The sequence below is a fragment of the Mizuhopecten yessoensis genome, unplaced genomic scaffold, assembly GCF_002113885.1.
Source record: "Mizuhopecten yessoensis strain PY_sf001 unplaced genomic scaffold, ASM211388v2 scaffold11133, whole genome shotgun sequence".
In the NCBI taxonomy this organism is placed as follows: domain Eukaryota; kingdom Metazoa; phylum Mollusca; class Bivalvia; order Pectinida; family Pectinidae; genus Mizuhopecten; species Mizuhopecten yessoensis.
In genome coordinates, this window is record NW_018408896.1 from 2,905,404 (window position 1) to 2,926,587 (window position 21,184).

General features: G+C 35.1%; 2 protein-coding genes and 1 non-coding gene across 5 annotated transcripts in view; 1 reads left to right on the forward strand and 2 right to left on the reverse strand.

The window, feature by feature from the left end:
* The window catches only part of LOC110466456 (spermine oxidase-like), a 30,853-nt gene extending 26,196 nt beyond the window's left edge, over positions 1 to 4,657 (reverse strand). The window contains exons 1-2 of the mRNA XM_021522956.1: positions 4,250 to 4,657; positions 98 to 1,006 (exon numbers count right to left, since the gene is read on the reverse strand). Of these exons, the coding sequence (XP_021378631.1) occupies positions 98 to 1,006; positions 4,250 to 4,439 (1,099 nt within the window). The 5' untranslated portion in view covers positions 4,440 to 4,657. The remainder of the gene's footprint in view (positions 1 to 97; positions 1,007 to 4,249) is intronic.
* Positions 4,658 to 4,705: 48 nt separating this feature from the next.
* LOC110466457 lies at positions 4,706 to 19,771 on the forward strand. 3 transcript variants are annotated; one of them, XM_021522958.1, is made up of 5 exons: positions 4,706 to 4,791; positions 5,362 to 5,501; positions 10,470 to 10,938; positions 17,497 to 17,578; positions 18,492 to 19,195. In XM_021522958.1, the coding sequence occupies exons 3-5, from the start codon at positions 10,516 to 10,518 to the stop codon at positions 18,527 to 18,529; spliced, it is 543 nt and encodes a 180-aa protein (XP_021378633.1). In that variant the 5' UTR covers positions 4,706 to 4,791; positions 5,362 to 5,501; positions 10,470 to 10,515; the 3' UTR covers positions 18,530 to 19,195. The 3 variants fall into 3 exon arrangements, 2 of the variants coding, with proteins under 2 accessions (XP_021378633.1, XP_021378632.1); XR_002464737.1 differs by lacking the exon at positions 5,362 to 5,501 and adding an exon at positions 19,707 to 19,771 and having other exon boundaries at positions 4,727 to 4,791; positions 18,492 to 18,713; XM_021522957.1 differs by lacking the exon at positions 5,362 to 5,501 and having other exon boundaries at positions 4,727 to 4,791.
* Trnaf-gaa lies at positions 12,858 to 12,930 on the reverse strand. The gene has a single exon. It is a non-coding gene; the product is annotated as a tRNA-Phe (tRNA).
* Positions 19,772 to 21,184: the final 1,413 nt, after the last annotated feature.

The window sequence follows — 21,184 nt, forward strand, 5'->3', positions numbered from 1 at the left end:
TCACCATGAACTTAAACCCTTAAATCTTAATAAAAATTCACAAGTAAATTACAAATGTAGAAGCACAAAGCATTGTATTTTCTACATATATACTTACCCACAAGAACATTGCCCCCAGTAACCTCCAAGGAGTAGATTTTGCGATACCAGGTGTGTCGCAGATCTGGAATTTCGACCTTTGTCTTGTCCCACAACATCTCAACATGGAACACCTCTGGAGGCGTGATTGGCTCATCAAATTGAACTATCACCTTGTCCACAATGCCAAATCCAACACGGTCAATGGCTAGCAGCTTGTCTGGCGGCAATGGTGGGTCAAACATGCGATCACAGGCTGCTTTCAGAACACCGAGCGAGACAGTCACTAACACATGATTTGCATAGAACACCTCTCCATTCTCACACTCAACTTTGACCTCGAACTGGTTGTCATCGGAATGCTTGCGATTCCAGTGAATACATTTGACTGGGGTGTTGAGCAGTATGTTTTCTGTGGGTATGTTTTTCTTGAGAATGTTTAACACTGATTTGAACCCTTTAGGAATGGAGTAGTGCACTCCAGGTAGTTCCTGGTAGCCCCCAAACTCACTGAGCGACACTTCATCTAGTGTGTCACAACCAGATATACAGCATTCCAGCAGTTTCCTTTGGTCAAATAAAATTTCCCGTACATGACGGTCTCCGTTGGAATACCTTTCAATCATTGATGAAAACTCACGCTCTAAGAATGCACCCACACTGTCATTTTCCTCTGGAGTGGGAATGTTGCTCTGATAATAATCCTCAGCCTGGATGATAAGTTGTCCATACAAGAGGTTGATTTGGTTTACAGTCCGCTCATTGATCTCCTCCCCATCCTCTGTACGGAACAGGTTCTTGTGGCGCAGACCCTTGTCTCCATGCCGCAGTTCCAACAGGTTGTTTTCATAGGCAATTTTAAAAATGGGATTTCTCTCGATGCCGTGGATCCAGTTGGCACCCATCTCCACTTTGTTGTGCTCATCATCTACAACAGAGCAGTTGGCAGAGTTAGCACAACACAACCACAACATGCAATTTATGGAATCAGGATTCACACTGGTCAATAGAAAAAGCACTATGGAACTTCTGATTTAACAACAAATCAATGAACTGTTGAATCAATTGTATCTCATATAGAACACCAAAATTTCGCTATTTTATGCAAATGTCATCTAATTCTTGTTTTTAGTCATCAGTAGCTTTGTATGTAACCCATACAATTATGATCAATATGTTCAACACAATTATACTATACAGGTATCTGTATACTATATGTAATATATAGAATATATATAAGGTAAGGTATTATGTAGGTGTATGCTGCGTGTACACATTCCAATTATAATTTATGTTAAAAGTAATCACTTCTTCCATATCTCTTCTAGGTCACTTAAAAATTTGTTTAACATACATGCATGATGCACATTTGAGGTTCAATGGTCACAAAAACAGTTTGAATTCCTACACCATAGGAATAAGAAACAAATTAGTCTGTCAATCACAGAGTTAAAATATAGAATAAGCAAGATTGCTTTAATAGTCTTTGATCTCCATGATGCATGATATCATCACAATATTAAAATCAGTGTTCAAATCAAATATGCCTTTGATAAGTCACATTCTAATTAAATAACTTTACAGATGTTTTTGATGTATGTAAATATAAAAGTTGCTTTGTGCAGAAACTAATAAGTTGGTTTTAAATTTGAAATATGACAAGAAATAAAATTCTGTGAAAAATATTCAATTTTGTAACATTTGAAGTTTCAACTCAGGAATGCTTTGTTGGATATATATTTAAACATTTTAATTCCACTATTGTTTTTCATATACGTATAGTATAATCTTGCTTTAATTTGTTTTCATTTAGGGAACTACCAGGGTAGCACAGTTGGTTTAATAGAGCAACAGTATTACAACTGGTGGCCAAGGGTTCAAATCCTGTCCTGTTGGTTATTTTTCAGAACAATGTTGATTTTAAAATTTTTGCAAACATTTCATCTACCGTGTATGTAATTTTTTCATGCAAGTTCTGCAAGGTATCTGTCTCATTTCAGAATAAAACTGTTGTCATGCTGCATTGGTAAAAAGAAGTTTAAAATTCATATGTACAGCTTTTGACTATTGGTAATGGAACTGTAAAGTCTAATATACCATTTCACGATCCAGGGTTTGTAATTGATATCAATAAAGCTATGTGGGAATGGGTTAACAAGTTCTACCTAACATAATGTCGGGTAAAAATGACTGGTTGGTAATTCTTTGGATTTTACCAGACCGAAAGTTAAGAACATATATTACAAATTTGGTATATATATAATTATATGCACTTTTATTTCGTAACATACCTCGAGTGATATTAATAGTACATTCTATAGGGCACAATATATATGACTATTCTTTTTTAAGATTGAATGATGGGCAAAGGAAGCTGGAATCCTGAAATTTGCTTTTGTGCATACATTGTCACATTAAGCTAGCTAAAACAATGAATAAAAAGGGGTTTCCCTTTAGAGGAATGCAGTATATTTTTTCCTTGTATTGTGGCGTTTATTGTAAGATCATTATGGCAGCTTAAATCATATATGATGTCATAATGTGTATTTCATTGCTTCATCATTCTGTATTCAGTTCTTGTCCTGTCAATATGATTGTTTACCAGACCTGAAAGGTGAAAGGGTTAGGGATCTCTGATCAATTTGTTTTTGTTGGTTTTTTCTTCTATATATTTACCATCAAAATGACAGCTGATGCTTTTTCTAATGTTCATATGCATGTACATGTATGTATACATATCTATCACCTCTAGATCTGTGCTTCTTTGGAAACCTCCTGACCCAAACATGAACTGACAGATATATTTATGTGTACATTACACTGGTGGGAATGGGTTAAAAAATTGTGATAAATCATCAGTTCTTTACCAAAGATTTATTAGTAATCTTTCCCCAAAGAAATAAATGTCTATTACTGGGCCTAATGCTTACGATAATGAAATAAAATCTGATAAAGTTATTTTTAAGCGAACATAAACATGCGAAAATACAAGAGACTTAGTGTTTTAATCCATCCTTGCTTTAGCTGTTTGATTGCTACATGCTCGAATTCTATCCCCTATCATTAAAATTTTAAGCTCAATTTTTTTTATCTATTTTCAGAATGTCATGTCTGACAGTCACAGCATAATCAATTTCATTTAAGTTATTTCTTTTCATGTAAATTGTCAAATATCAAACTCTATAGAGTGAAAGACATCGTCCTGTAAAATGTGTCTTATTCAGCTTGAAAAACTGATTTTACAACTGGACTATCGTGATATTCATATATACAAATATAGTCATGTACAAGATTACAGATTATAGCAATCTTTTTACATTTTATTGACCTTATGATCAGTTCACACTTAATAAGTTAAGGGCCACACAAAAATATTTGATTTCATAGTTACTTGCTTTCTAAAAAACTTTGGTTATATATCCTACAAAAGGCTACTAATTTTTCAGTGTTATCCAATCATCACACCCACAAATTAGATGGGGTGTTACTTTTCTTTATTATACATGAGCTGATCATCTTTATTAAAATATATATTGTGTTCTAGATCTTTACTGTAGGTAACTATGTTAAAATAATTGTTTTTGATATGCTGATTATAAATTACGTTTGAATTGTATTCAAACTGGACCTACTATATTTTAGTCTATTGGTCAGTTTAAACATTGGCAAAAATGTACATAGGTAAGATCTACTTTCATTTTCATAGCAAGTTACGTACACGTGATCACATCATGATTTACATAAATGACATCACTGTGATGATACATTTCGGTACATGACTGCCATTTTGGTTACCAATACAATGACGTTAATGTTTACATTTGACAGGGAAACCAAGCAAATCTAAATGAAATGCTGTCCGCCATTGGTTGGCCCCAATTCGACACGTAAGAGTGTACTACGTATACGTCTGCGTCCTTGCGTGACCTTCACACTGGGGGCAGTCATTCACAAAATTTAAACGTCATAGTCGCTGACAAAGAACAACACACACAAAGCAAATACATATAAACGCTCAACATTTTGAATACAATCTGCTCCCAAACCCACAATAGTGAACATTTTTAATTACCTACCTGCTCACATACAACAGAAACCTTATTCGAAGCGTCCAATCACGCAAGGAAAACATGACAGCTGATAGAAAGCTCAGTGGGTCATGAAAACTTACCAATTTTTATGGTCCATATTCGCCCTCCCGTTCGATCCGAGGCTTCAATTATTTTGAAGTCTTTGAACCCAGACTGTGAAAGATGGTTCCCAGCAGCTATACCTGATATACCGGCACCGATAATTAAGAGTTTATAGTTTCGTTTTTCATTTGTAGTTTCTTTTTCCGGCACAGTCGCATCCATATTCATGCAACAGTTTCAGACCAGCTGACCGAGAACGTCAGCAGTTGTTGAATGGAAATATATCTATAGAGGCGATATTTATAATGTAGCTGTGTGTTATAAAAACCAGTCGAACACAGTCCTACTCTCCTCACATATAAGCCTACAGTGTTTAAAGATGTAACTCCACTGGTTCATGAACATCTTCCCACATCGACTGCGACAAGATTTGTTTAACAACTGAAGCGTTTTCACAGCACATATTTTGATGACGTCAAAAGGTGTGGCCTCCACATGAGGTCAAGGGTTAAAGTTCATTACAGTCTACGTGTGTATTTTCTATCATGACAGGTATTGACGGACACGATGAAAAGGATAAGTATGTTTACGAAACGAAATGTTTGATGGTATCTTAATGTATACACGTACAACAATTATCCCGATAACTTCAAGTAGAAATGTAATTATAAGGAACGTTAATGATAAGCTAAACGTTATTCGTAAAACATGCCCGATGTCGTCTGCTGTATTTTAAGATGATGAATGCTTTGATAGGCATACTGTAGACATACTCAAATAACAATCAACATCTATTAACAATATTAAAATAGATTGGTTGAATTAAGAAATAACAAATATACCAAACATCTTTATTGTATATAATTTCTAAGTATTTACAAACATCTAATGCAAGTTTGTTTCAAACGAATGTATTCGTATGACAACGAGAAATAGTAAACGAAATGCAATCAAGACATCTTACATAAAAAAAATACAACGATGTAGACTAGGCCTACGGCGAAAGAAAGATGTACGAGGAACAAACCACTTATACCACGGACTTAGATAACATTCTAATTCCGTGCTTATAATAAATAAAAATATTTCTAAAACACAGAAAAATGAAGTTAATCCCGAACATAACACATTTTTTTTATCTATGTTTCAGGTACATGTACCTCGCCCGACCCTAGTTTTTACCTCCGACCCTAGCTTTTTTAATCTCACTCGAACGCACCTTAAAAACGCCCCTTTTGAATGTACCGAAAATCGGAGCGTCTTTCTTACACTGACCCCTCTTTTTCAAAGGCAAGTATCAATATTAAATTTAAATCCCATAATCCAATGTTATTATTTAAAAGACCTAAAAATGACATGAACAATGAATACAATTGGTCTGAACAACTCTAGTGGTTCTTCGGTGTAATTTCTTACCCCCCCCCCTTAAATAAAATACAAATAAATCCCAACCGATCGATCAGTTCTTTAGTCATGTTACCTAAAAAAATTAATACACCGAACCTCCAGAGTTTTGTATGTCCATTTCGCTTAACTGATTTAGTCCTGGTTTTTGTTTATAAAACCTCCGCAATTGATTGAAAGTGAGATGAAATTAGTAACATCCACAATAAAGGATTTTCCATCTACAACATTGTACACATTCTTATCACAGACTGAGATCCAGTTCCCTGGACTAATTATTCAACGTTATCCTTAGCATAGAATGTAAGCACCACAAGAACAAATATATTGTAAGAAACCCATCTTATTTTCTTAGATAATTTCTGGCTAAACTAGTCTGGAGGCAACACATTTTTCCGACAATATGCATGAATGTTTATTTTCATGTTCTTCCAACGTCTAAAAAGTTGCGATTCCCACTTTCAAAAAATAATGGTTTTTTTTTCTTTGGATATGTATCTACAGAGGGGAAAATTCAATTCAAGCTGAACAAGAGAAACTTTCAAGAGCATGTCGCAAAACTATTAAAGATATCAGAGCTCTTGATTCAGCTATAGTTTAGCAATTAACTTGAGCACTGGAAAATATCTAGACATAAAAAAAACGGTCACTTTCAAATTTTTCGTTTTTAACAAGACATTGTTAATAAAAATTAATGTAAATTTATTATAGTATGTATTATATCTTATTGACATGGATAAATTGTCAGCTTTCTGCCCGTGTTAATCTTTTTTCGTAATAAATTGTAATAATGACCCGACAGAGAAGTAGGATAGGTATCGAGTATCTAATTGATTACAGTGACAAGAGAAAATTTAACTCGAAAGGCTATTTTTACATGGTGAGACTCATGACATGTCAATAGGCTATTTTTTACAATGGGCGACTCATGTTGTGTCGAGAGGTATCGAGTATCTAATTGACCACAGTGACAAGAGAAAAAATACCTCGATAGGCAATTTTTACATTGTGAGACTCATGACATGTCAATAGGCTATACTTTTTTTACAATGGGAGACTCATGTGGTGTCGATAGGCTATTTTTACATAGGGAGACTCATATATGTGTCAATACATATATTTTTTACATAGGGAGACTCATATGTGTCAATATATATATTTTTTACATAGGGAGACTCATATATGTGTCAATATATATATATTTTACATAGGGAGATTCATATATGTGTCAATATATATATTTTTTACATAGGGAGACTCATATGTGTCAATATATATATTTTTTACATAGGGAGACTCATATATGTGTCAATATATATATTTTTTACATAGGGAGATTCATATATGTGTCAATATATATATTTTTTACATAGGGAGACTCATATGTGTCAATATATATATTTTTTACATAGGGAGACTCATATATGTGTCAATATATATATATTTTACATTGGGAGACTCCTATGTGTCAATATATATATTTTTTTACATAGGGAGACTGCTATGACGTGTCGATATTCGATAGCGAATTCCGTCTTTGCATATTGCAGAGTTATCTTCTCTTGGGAGCAGGTATTGATTGTTACGTCACTTGTTTGTGAGAGTAACGTCATCAATTTTTGAGAAAACGACGTAATTTTCTCACACAAACCAATGACGTAACAATCAATACCTGTTTCCAAGAGAAGATAACTCTGCAATACGCAAAGACGGAATTCACATTGGAAGACTAACGATTTGGTCCATAAATCAGGAAATGAGCATCAATAGCTAAAGAGGATATTTTCTTGCTTAAAATATTCACGACATAGATCTGAAAGTTTGATTGTCACTTTCTGAGAATTAAGGCGAACGTGTATAACGTATGTGGCGAAATACACGTGATTTATAGCTTACATTAATATGAACATGATCTCTGTACGCAATGATAAGGGCTATATTTCGGACTAACAGGATGTGTATTTAAGCTGTTCGTTCTAGCATGTTCGACTGAATGCTTCCTGTTGCAGTGTTAGTGATGTCCATTATTAATAGTTCTTTGAATTGTAAATATCCTTGATGACGTCAGAGCGACAGCTGTATGTGTAGAGATATACTAGCTTTATTTACATTTTTTCACGTTTGGATTTACTGTTATTTGCATTGTATGACGAGAGACAAGCATTCTTTGCTTTTGATTATTTCTATATTTACAGGAGAGAAAAAAGGAGTATATATAAACACATTTCAATTAGGCTTTGTGAAATATATTTCAAAGCATGTCATCTAAGTCGATTCAGTTACAAAAAGGTATATATACGGGGGAAAATCCTGGAATTTAAGATCAGTGGGCCATTTCAGCAATTTTTAGTCATTTTCAAAAATAAGAGGGGTAATTCTATGTAAAATTAAAAGAAAATTGGAACATGGAGGGGTCAATTCATGTTTATCCCTGTATATATATGGATATCATCAAGTGACATATAAAAATCCGAGTTTCCCAACATACCACTAGCCGATACAGAAATCCTAGGAAGGATACATATATCTGTTGAAACTGTGTCAATATATCTATTTGTCCTATTTTTGTAATTTTATGCACGCGTATAGGTATTTGATGAAATCGATGACTATATCGTAAGAATTTAGCTACGGATATTTTTTTATACACAAATGTATATAAATATTCGTAAAGGTGCATGTCTTCTATGTCAATTATAAATTTGCGCATTTTACATGAAATAATCAAATTCAAGGTTGTTATATTATCACGATAAGCCGGTAGTCGAATTCGATAAATCATTGTTGTTCTAAAAAGTTAGAGACGTTATATTGACAAAACCGTCAATTAGTAGTTCATTTATTTTGGAAAGACATTTTCGTCGTTGAAAACTAAATTATTGCACTTATGGACGTCCTTGGCGTATACCTATATAGAATGTGCTGTCCTTAAATGGCCTTATCTATAAATAGGATGTTAAACAAAATAAAACCAAACCCAATGTGTTCGGCCATATTAAGAACACGGAGTACGCTGTACACGTGCCCGTGAACATTTTAGCTGTTGACTGATGTGACAATCATATGTATTGTTTGTTTTTCTGCCTTGATTAGGTAATCACAACAGGTATCTAGTCCAAGGTTACCATCGGTCAAAAGCATATACACAGTAGGATTTAAAGCAGCGTTTGTAACGTCAATGTTAGTTTGAACTTTATAGAATGACACTGTTCTATTTATAAATGGTATTATGTTAGAAGTATTGAGAAACATCAATAGAAGAGAAATGTAGTAACGTCATTTTCATACCATATGTAACATGACAATTAAACCTATGACCCACAGGTGCTTGACCGATTGATCCCCTCAAGTTATCTCCACTGAAACGATCCTGTTTAAGTTTGAGATTGTAGAAATGCATCAGGAAGTATAGGGTTTTGGTACACATAGGGAAACGGACCAATCAAACTTATCCATTAAATACAAAACCAAAACTATTTGAAACAAATGAAAGTATATAATAAGCAACTCAAGTTAAACTAACTACTATAAATATAAATGAAAGACTAATGTCGAGTGCAAGCTCGCCTATGTTACATCACATACATGTCATCGGAGGCTGAACCCAGGGCTCATTAACCCTAGCAGTCCCCATACATATGTATAATTATATTTATACATTAATTTTGAACAAGAAAAGATGCGTTTTTGTTTTAAACAATATGATTATTGTTCTGTCTTAACTTGTACCCCCCCCCCNAAAATAAGTGTTTGGAGGTAAGAATAACAGCATATACAAAACATATTTACAAAGATGCGGGGGATCGATGTAGATGTCACAAGACATAAATAAAGCCATAATAATGATGCAAAATAAGAGGAAATGAGAAATTGATAAGCGATATTCTAGATGTAACTATATGTACGTACACTGTTATTGCAGTGAATCTGTTTCCCTGTAGAACTGTCAACGAATAAATCAAACCAAGAGATAAGGAAGATATACAACTATGCACACACAATGTGACGAAGTCCGAGGTACAGTAGACGAAAAAATAATTTATGATCAATTACTTTCTATGTTATATCAAGCTTATTTCACGTATTTAAAACTCCAGCAGATTCTGAAAAATACGTTCCAACACGCAAGTCATAATGTATAAGTTCGCTGGTATTTTCAAAGTCAACGGAAGAATGATAAATTATATCACGACACTTATATGACAATACTAGAGGCACACAGAGAGAATCAAAGAGTCATGATGATCAGGTTGTAACACGTCGACATGTAGCGGGACGTCGTTCTGTTTTTATTCTTTTATTCAAGTGCAGATATAGTTTGCACTTGAAAATATCTGGTTCAAAATTTAGCATGTCCAAAGAGCACGCTCGTACATCCTTCTCGACACTTAACATGCACATCCGCCTTGCATGAGGATAATTTCATTGGAAGTGACGTCATGTCAAACATCTAGAAATTGACGTCACCGGCAATTACATTAATCACTTATCACGATTTGTCAACCGTTACATGCAGGCAAATACATACACCAATGATTAAGATTTAAAAAGAATTTACAATTAACAGAACAAATCACGATTGGTTTTCATGTCTATCTAAAATGTGTTTAATGGGGGAATACGTAGTATACCAATTACATACATTATTTAAAAGAAAAAAATCACCACGCCCAAAAAATTGCCTTATGTAAGCACTATGTCACAAGTCAAGACGTCATCAATAATTATAAGCCAACAGAATGATTATTTACCATAAAGTGCCCAAAAATCTTGTTGATAGGGCTTAAGAATTGTACCTGCTGCCCCTCCATTTATATCGATCATATAATACTACATGTTTTTCTGTCCTTTTAGCACATTGGCCACGGGACATTTGAAGAAGACAAATCAGTTACAGAAGATGACCAAAGTTGCTAAAAGTAAAAAGGGAGGGAGGAAGCTTTACACCTTTTCTACTCCATACAGCCAGTCCACGATTAATCAGTCCACGGAGACCTCAGACCCACCTCAACTGACCCAGACACTGGAAAATGACAAAGGGTATTTCATTGACATGTGCGATATATTAGGTGGGACTACAACTACACACGGGAATCTTATACCCGAAGAAAGGGTAACGTCATGGACGAAAAAACATTCTCGATGTCCCAAGGAAACTGCAAACTATGGAGGTACATGTATACAAATGAAAAGTGAGAAACGGAGAATGACGACATCGACCATTGTAGTGGACGGGTTAGGGATTGCTGTGCATCAGAAGCTAGTGTCAGCTTCTGTAACGCATTCATCTAACCAATCAAGAAGAACTGCTGATAAGAAAATGGTATGTATCCGACCAACGTCACGCTGTCGTAGTGGCATTGTAAAAGCTACCACTGTTCGACACTTTGACGTTTATTCCGACAAACAAATATACACAACCTGTTGTGAAAAGTCCTAAAGTCCTGAATATACTACTGTTCAAAATCAAGGTTCTGTTTTCGGTACAGCTGCACCCCATAGAATATGCTTTGACAAAATCGAAGACTCCAGGTCTGCTGCTTGATTGGTTCTAGGCATAAAAAACAGGCCAATCGCAAAGCTTATAGACAGTGGTACCGTACATTGAGAATTATCAACGAGTTTTTCCGAGATCAAAGCCGGCTAGTTTTACCATTACGCTGCCACGCATTTTACTTTTACTTTCAATATAGTTTTACTTTTAAGATCAAAGGTATGCAGGACTAGTCAACTGGTATCGTCCGCAAGGTGGCGGGTACTGAGACTTCGATTCTGTCATATATAAATCAAGGAATGCAGAGAAGTTATATCTTATCGCAAGTGGAACCCTTGGATTCGAAGAAAGGATATACTTGAATGCGATTTATCATTGCATGAATGCATCAGTCACACTCATGTCCTGTGGATATTCAATGGCTCAACTACAAATTAAATGAGCTCGTCTGCCATTCTCAACTCGTCTTAAAAACCCACTCCATGTCCATCGTTTCATTTGTCACCACTCTAACAAACAATGCATTTCTAGGTCCCATTTACATGTACCATTATTCGACACAAAGGACCAAATGAGTACATGCATTGATAATTGGTGTGACATCCGTCGTCCGTCCATCGTCAACTGATATCTGTGGCACCCTTGGGCAAAGGAAATTCAATGTTGTATAAATGAATAGTAGGTATCGAAAAATATCGTGACAATTCCCACATGTGTTAACCATCAGAATCACATGATGTCACCACTGAGTTTCGTGATTAACTCGCGGTATTATAATGTTTTATTATGCCCCCGCCATGAAATGGGGGGAGGGGGGGGGGGGGGCATTTATGTCTTACAGACATTTTCTAGTATTTCCCTTATTCCTACTCAAATATTTAGACAGTTTCGGGAAACGTTTCATTCTCTGACATAACACTGATAAATCCAAATTGGACGAAATGGCTATATGGTTTAGTAAATGGTTACTTTGTGTAGCTTACAGGGTTAATTTAATAACATTTAAAATAGCTTCTTTATGACTTGGTGTTTCTAATGATATTTTACGCCACAGGTGATTGACTCTGCCAGTGGAATATCAGTTCCAAAGGTTGGGCATAACCTTGTAGCTGGAATGTATTCTGATTTACATGAGGTACTATTACAAAGACTGTTTATCTGTTCTAAAGGGTTCGGTAGGCACCTTATGTTTTGTCTCTACCTATGGGTCGGAACACTCAAGTAGGGATTAAAAAAAAATCAGTAGTAGTTATCGTAGCCAAAAGGTTAGACTTGTAACAAGATTTGATAATATAAAGGGATTTAAATGCACTTTTCCCCTTTTTGCTATATTTAAACATAATTAAGAAAAAGTTTGACACGAAATTTCATTCTTTTAACCTTAGTACTATTGATGTGCTCTAAACAAAATGGCCTTTTCGTACTAAGTTTTTAATAGGTATTTTCTTACTTGGCAGTCTTTGTGATTATGTGTTTTGACGCTGTGTTATTTTTTCTATTTTAATTTACTGATGTGTTATTTTTTTCCAAATTGTCACATGGTGAAGAAGGTCCGTCGGGTACTTTATTCTTGTTATTTTGTTTATTTTATATATATTAACATATTATTATATGTATAATTTTTCTTTAAGGAATCTGTTAAATTCTATTGGTTTATTAATGAGAAAAACATTCAGATATAAAAAAAAGTAAATTGCCGTGAAACACAATAAAAAGTAAATGCCGAAACCAAAAAAATAAAATGTTAATGCCGAAACCCGGGATCGAACCAGGGACCTTTAGATCTTCAGTCTAACGCTCTCCCAACTGAGCTATTTCGGCGGATGTTGTACTACTACGAAAATGGAACAATGTACAGCCCTACAGTACTGATAATATATTCTCGGTAACGTCGACTTCAATACTTATGACGTTATGGCCAACACTTATATCAAAAGATGTGACATAAGACAACAAAATAATGTCTTTTTTTTTCACACTCAAAACACACGTCTATAAACTGAAAATATTTAACAAAACCCCAATCATAAAAATTAAATACACAAAAACGGATACGTTAGGATAAATAAAACTTTTTTTTATAATATCATTAGGTAGGTTTTTGTATATAAATTAAGAAATAAAATCTCTCTAATTGTCAATTATATTTTGTTTCGTTTCACATACAAAACGATCGTACCATCAAGACAGAGGGCAAATCTGACATAGTCAAAGTCAAAAGTAGAACATAACAAAAGGTAGCTATACCGCATTAGTACTAACCAAAAGGAATCGAGGTACCGCAATAAAAGGAGACATCAGAAAGCAGACAAACAAAGTCCAAATCCGCTCTCTGGAAGGGTAGAATTTCACAAGAATCCAAATCAACTGCTGTATGGCCTTTATCATATCCCGAGGTTGGCGTTTAGTACCAATACAACGTCTTAAGTTGACAAAACAGATATATATTATGAAGTATGATTTGGTTTGGTTTGGTCTTGTTTTGTTTAACGTCCTATTGACGGCTAAGGTCATTTAAAGACGTGTCTCCATGTGTGTAGTGTAAACGTGCTTGCGTGTTAGTATGCAGGATACAGGGTATGTTGGTGTCCGTGCCTCCTTGTGATAGCGCGGATCTGATACCGACATTACAGTGTTATCTCACTGAAATGCCATGCCGAAGGCACCCATCACAGCATTCCGTCCGGTCACATTTTACTGACAACGGGTGAATCAGTTGTTGCTGTTACCCCAAATGCTGAACATTAAGCAGGGAATAACAACTACCATTTTAAGGACTTTGTTATGTCCCGGCCTGGGGACAGAACCCATTGCCTTCCTCACCTGGGCGAACATTAAGGCCAAAAGTAAAGTGTTGCAAAGTAAGGCGCTAGGAAATAAAAGGTAGTTAGAAGTAGAAGGAAGAATAAAGACCCCAAATATTGTAATGGGCGCAGCAGATTTATTTTGATCCCAAATTATGCCAGGGGTTCCCACACTAGTCGGCTCCTACGATACATGTGGTGGGAAACAGCATGTGTATACTTTTCCCAATCCCCCACCTGCAGGGGTGTATTATGAAGTACAAAATGTTTACCTTGTTCAACCTTTGTTAAACTGTATGGTTATGAGCTTTATTGGAGCATTATTTATGGGAAAGACACAACAAAGGCCAAGATCAAATGTACCGAGGATGAAATTGTAGTAAAGTCCTGGTTGACACTATCTTTGTTGTGTTCGATTGCAATATTTACCAGCAGACTGTTTGCTTATCCATGGGAACAGACCGTGTCGTGACCAGACCATGTCGTGTCTTGGCGGATTTCGTATTGTTTTCTCGCGAGACTAGCTTTATGGACGAGTTTAACAGGAATAGAAGAAAACACATTGCTTAATATCTCCTAGTTCACTTTATGTATTTGACGATGTGTTGTCTTTAAAAAATAACCTATTACTTATATTGAGCGTATTTATCTATATTTTAATATTTCGTGTGTGTTCTAGTCTGTGTTGGAACAAGTTCACTTGGAACTTCTATTATAAATCAATTTGAATTTGAACTTATGTACTCTTCTGAACATGGAACCAAGGTCACCGGAGATTCTTTTACATCCTTAGCCTATTTCGATCTTAAATCACCGCAAGAACTGCTTGCTTTTCATCTGTTCGGTAAACAGGATGATTTCGATTTTCCTATCTTGAATTTTCCCTCTCTTGATAGTAACAACCATCATTCCTCACATCCATGATTGATTCAATATTCATGGACTTGCTCGAAATAACACGATGCTTTTGACGAATGTCGAATGCAGATGGAAAATCATTCAACTCAACTTTTTGAGTATGCCCATTAGTTTTCCTTGAAGTTTCCTTGTCACAAATTACGTCGGTTTCCTCTTTGAAAGGTAATATTAGATTTGACCTAAATTTTGATGATGGGTGTCGTCAATGAATCAGTAGACACTTACCCTCCGCAGGAACAGGTCTTATTGTCTTCCTGCGTTTTCAGAAGGTCTCCATTTAATCTTTCCTTTCTTCATTTTATGCTCTAGTTGCACCGATTTTGAGTTCAAATTACGATTTTGTTTACACTTCGCCATGGTTTTTGTTTTATTTACCATATGTGACACGCGTCATGATCTCTGACGTCTAACTAATCTAGTAACCAAGCGTACCTGCTACCCTACTTCCAATTTTCATTAAATCTAACTACAGTGGTTGACTCCGCACGTCTACTGATTGGATTCCGAGAATATATATAGTTCTTTTATTTAATTTTGCTGCTGTAAAATTACGTCATAGCCATTGCTGTTTTTGTTGATTAGTCTTCCCGTATTGATACATTTTATTTAATTCCAATGAATATAGCATTACGATAAATTGGTGCATCGACAACCTAAGGGATAGCCAATTTAAATGGGTAACAGCATGACTTTTAACCATAGACAGCAAGAGAAATAGTATCCATGCAGGAACTACAGCGTATCCGGATAGAGGGTAGCCAATCTCTTTACGGTAAATCATGAACACTTCTCTTTGAAGTTTTTCAGGATGCTACAGTGTCATAAACCATTTCCCATCAGGAACTAAATTATTTGATTCGACCAGGCTGTAATGTGTGAATCTAGTAGCAGTTTAAACCGGTACGATATTGTTAGCTGAGGAACTTGGTCTTTCAAATTTGACACATGACATAGTTTTGTCTTGTAAGAAACTATTCCATTAAAACTGCTGGCGCATAATCTCATTGTTTTTTTTCTTTCTTTAACATATACTGTTGATTAAAAGATGAAAACTCCATTCCTGAAAGTGACTGAAAGGTAACGATGTGGTCGATTTCTTCCGAATGCCAAATGCGTTTCTCGGAATATTATCAGATTCAATTACAATGTTCGTTTAAATTGATATTCAGTATATAAACGGGTTTGATTATTTGCAGATTACTTAATCTGGCTGTTCCCTAAATAACAGACATTTTTTCAGAGATTTTATATAACAAGAATAGACAGCACATAAAATGATGTCGTCAAATACCGGAACTACTTATACACATCTCATTTCAATGTGAGTTGTTGATAAATAAAACATAAACATTCATTCACTGTACATCAAAGATATTGGCTGTCTTTTAATTAAGTAATAATGAATGAACAAGAGTTTTGGATTAGGCATGATATACTGAAAAATGTGTTCACGGTTATGTTTAAAACATGTCGCGGAATTATGCAAATTGCACAAAGTTCGTTCGGTATATACAGTGCAGTGTTTCAGTAGTCCCATTAATTCTTAGTTATTCTCCCTGTAGATATATACATTATCAGAGATATTACAACTTGTAGGGTGTTCATTTATCACCCATAAGCTGAATGTCAAAATCATTATAGATGCTTCAGGTACTGTGCTAAAAAAAACAGTAACCAGAGGTTCAGACGAATACTCCCTGAAGCTAACTATACATCTGATAAGGATTTGAATATCTACGTTGAGCAAAATTGTAAATATTATACAATATTGTTTAACTGAATCCTGCTTTCAAAGTATATTAAACCAACCTCCAAGATCAGTAAATACTTTGAACTAGCTCATAAGACGTTTTAACAACGTTCGTCTGTAAATACTATAACAAATATTGATTACGTAAACAGACCTTTTGTTGGACAATGATAAGTAAACTTTTTGTGATTTTTTTTTAACCCAATATTCACCACACAACGAGAAGTTTAGATCAATGTAAATTTCCGGTTTTGACCCCTATCATCAGCGACGAGTCCTGTGCTTTTGTTTGTCAATTTTTCAATTGATTTCATGAGCAAAATTCAAAACAAAACTAGTTAAATCCATAACTACCTAATCTCAGAATGAAAGGATATATATTTGTATCGACCCTTGTCATAACAGCAGTGTTTAATATGTATGTCGAACATATCACCCATGTCCTAACTAGGAAAACCATATACACCCGAGTTCGGAAGAGAACCATACTGGATATTGAAAACAAATGAATTAACGTGTCTGCTCGTTGCGTCTTGGTTCAGTTTGATAATTTATCATTAAGCTGACATCGTTAAAATTGTGTACCAGTTTCTGTTGTGGTGATAGATGCTTGTCTGGAACTCGGACGGCAACTAATGAAGATCGCTGTGTATGAACGAACTGAACTTGAAATAGGTCGTTAATTATTTATAGCCTTTCTAAATATAACAGACTCCAACACAATATGGAATAGATCCATGCATAATATATGAACTTTGGTCTCGGTGTTAAGTTCATCATAAATTTGTTGAATAAGTGCTCCTGTAAGTGTTGGATCCTTCGATTATTTCCAATGTCACTAACAGAAAGTATGTTCAGCTGTTATGTTATCAATAATTTAACAGGTACACCTTAACTTTGTTACTTTTTGTTTAGATGAACTTGAACGTTCTTGGAACCATTTTCAAAATGAAACACGAGTTGGACATTATACGAGAACGCCGGCTTGTATTGGCAAGTAAGTGATTATCATGTACTGATATCTTGATATATGATGATACATCCAGTTTTCAGGCTATGCATTGCAAGGTCGTGTATTTCACAGTGTGGTACAATGTTGCCAAACTCCTTTTTGGAAAGAACTTTTAGGTTGGTATCCACTGATCAAATCGACATGTTAAAACAATTATGAATTCCGAACATTTTAGCCTCGTTTTACGCTATGGTACGGTGACGTCATAATTCCATCCTCGACGATTTTTACAATAAAACGGGGAAATGATTGATAATGTTTGCAGAACAATGAAAACTAAATTTAAAAATAATCACAGTTATTTTGACCTGAATTGCAGTACCCTGGCACGTATACCTGTTCTAAATAGTGTATTGGTATTTTGTCAAAGCCTAAAATGATCTGATTTTTTTTGGAGATTGCTACAGCTTTTTAATTAAATAGTGAGAATGGTCATAGCTTTGACCATGATACTTAAATGGATCGCAGACTCGTTCAGAGTATCTTTTTACCTTACAGTTATTCGAAGCCTACTGAGAAATTCTGAAAAGCAAATCACTTTTTTATCATTCGTAACAATCGTACAATGACGATGACCTTAATATTGAGCGCAGAACATCACTAGAGATGATCTCATACCTAACACTTGCACCAGCCAAAATAGCGACTACAAAGGAGTTTCCATACGACGACCGTACGCACATACTAACGAGTAGAACCCTACGAGGAGATATTGACCTTTGTAAAACGTGTATTTTTGACATATATACAGACCACATGTGTCTAGTATCAAGAGCTCAATCGAGCCTTCAGAAAAAACTGCTTTTTTTTAGCATGTAATGCGTATTGATAATATATGTTGGCCGACTTATTTTGAATGTATACCTAGGCTTGTTCTCTTTATTGTTTTTCATTGCAGAGAAACAACGCAATACATCAACGACGCAAGAGGAATGACCTTCATGTATGATTCACGCTTCTTGTCATGGATAACGAGGAACGAAACACAATTTAGCACTGCAATGAGGATGTACTTAAAAAAAGAAGAGCCCCATTTGACATTAGGCTAGTCCTAGTAGCAAACAGTAATCCTGACCGCTTTTATATGTTTTGTTGTATCTGGATCAGTTATGGCCCATAGGTAAAATGCCGGCGTCTTTGTAATTGATTGTTTTCTGTTATTCTTCCTGGTTCTTGAAGCTTGATGAAATTCTAGTTTTACATCTAAACATTATGTAATAGGTCTTAATCAATAATGTCCATTGCTTACAAAGATGTTCTTATACTTTAGTTGACAAATGGTACACTATACCGGTATCTTTGTTGATGTTGTGTCTAAGGTTACATTGTAACTGTTGCTATATCCTGTCCTACATTTGCGTTGTTACAACTTTGTAACTTTGTTACGTTTTCATTGTTGTAATTTGTGTATGTTTGTACTTTGCTTTAGTTATAGATGTTGTCTAAGGTTACATTGTAACTGTTGCTATATCCTGTCCTACATTTGCGTTGTTACAACTTTGTAACTTTGTTACGTTTTCATTGTTGTAATTTGTGTATGTTTGTACTTTGTTTTAGTTATAGATGTTGTGTCTAAGGTTACATTGTAACTGTTGCTATATCCTGTCCTACATTTGCGTTGTTACAACTGTAGTATTATAACATATTTACAGAATCCTCGCATTGTTACAATGTATACCGTTGTTATATATTTTCGTTAGTACAACATTATTAAACTTTTTAAATACATTTGTTGTGTTGACGTATTTTGAACTGTGAGGACAAACATTTGTTATGATAATAGTGTTATACTGTGTATTCATTTATCGTATGTTGTAATTAGGTCCACATGTTATGATTCACAGTAGCAAATTCAAAATCTACTAAAGTGATATTTACAAAAAAACTCTGTGTCATGATTTCTTTTCTTTATGTAGACAAAATAGTAATGACCAAGAAATTCGTGAATAACATTTGACCGATAATCCTTTTGTGGCTTCACTCAATGCTGATGAGATTTTAAAGTAATCATTATGACATAGATTAACTCTATTTCTATTTCTATGTAAAACGCGATTAAAAACCTGATAACATTAGATATTCTATTTCTTACATTTCTTCCTTGATTTGACAGGGCGAATGATTACAGGTGCAACATGTGGTGGAAGAAATGACGGAGAAGGACATTCCAAAATAAAACTGTTTGTTTTCTTTGTTGCAGTTTGTGATGTCTTTCCGTTTGTTTTGTGTTGTCTTTTCGTATCGAACTGGAGTAACTTGTCATCGTTATATGATATTCTTTTTTAATCGAATATTTGTTTCCTAACGACTATTTGTCGTTTTTGTCATTTCCATTTATTAATCTGAGTGAATGACGCTATGTGTAATTCTTTCCAATCTGTCACTTCGCACTTCGATAATGTAACAAACATGTACAGGTTTACAGTCCAAAAAAAACACAACACGTCATTATTAGAGATATCAAGTTTCTGGGAGAATTAAGCGAAATAGTAACACGCCAAATGTATAAGTTGGTATATTCTACGACGTTGGGTAGGTGGAGATATGCCAATGTAATTCGATAACAATGTATCGTGTCTACAATAGGAAGAAAAGCGGAAGAATGTTGTTTCTACTCAACGTTACAATGTCTTTATACAATTTATTACAGTTTTGCGTGTACATTCATTTCTCTGTGAGAACGAAGATTTTGTATTGAATGAACTGACTACTTTGCTTCGTGTGATCGATTGATTTTTCATTGTCACGCCCTGATCTTACGCACATTGAGTTATTATCGCTGGGATTTTCGACGACGGAGGACTTTGACCTGTTATACGAGTTACAACATAGGTACATGGGAGATTAGTTCGATTGCAGCAATTTCATCTTTTTTAATTAATTAGTTTCACCGCCTACGTTCATTTCTGGTGCTTCCCCTTAGTCACCTACTTGTGCTGTGCCAGACAGTAATACCAGTAATGCGTCGTTGTCCAAACCAATATCGGGATATCTCAATCATTCCGATGTATCATTGTTGCGTCTGTTTCTTGCCCCTTGGATGATGCTCGGCTATGGCTTAGTCAGAAAACGGAATCTATGAAATAACAAAATGAATCGTCCTAAAAACACATATAACGTTAGGTAGATTAAACAATCGTCAGAAGTGTATGTCATTTCGGTTTAACTAGTCGTATAACGATTGTCAAACATCACCATACATGAAACGTCTTTAAAGGACATAAGAAGGTTATCAGTATTGATTGCTGCTATCGTTATAGCCTTTGTTTGAAGAACCTGACTGCGGTGCACTGGTGATTAAGTAGGTCAAACGTGATTAACCGGATTGCTCTGGACCCTGAGTAAATATTAAATGTTGCCTCTGTCGCTTCAGTCCGGACGCTGACCTAATTTCTATGGCCGTCAAAATAGTGTAATTGTGTTTTATTACGTTCTAATGGATTTAATAGTGTTTTCTATTTTAGCCCACCATCATCTGATGGTGGGCTGTTCAAATCACCCTGCGTCCGTGGTCCGTGGTCCGTCCGTCGTCCGTCGTCCGCCGTTCGTCCTGAAACAATTCTTGTTATCGCTATTTCTCAAATTTTATAT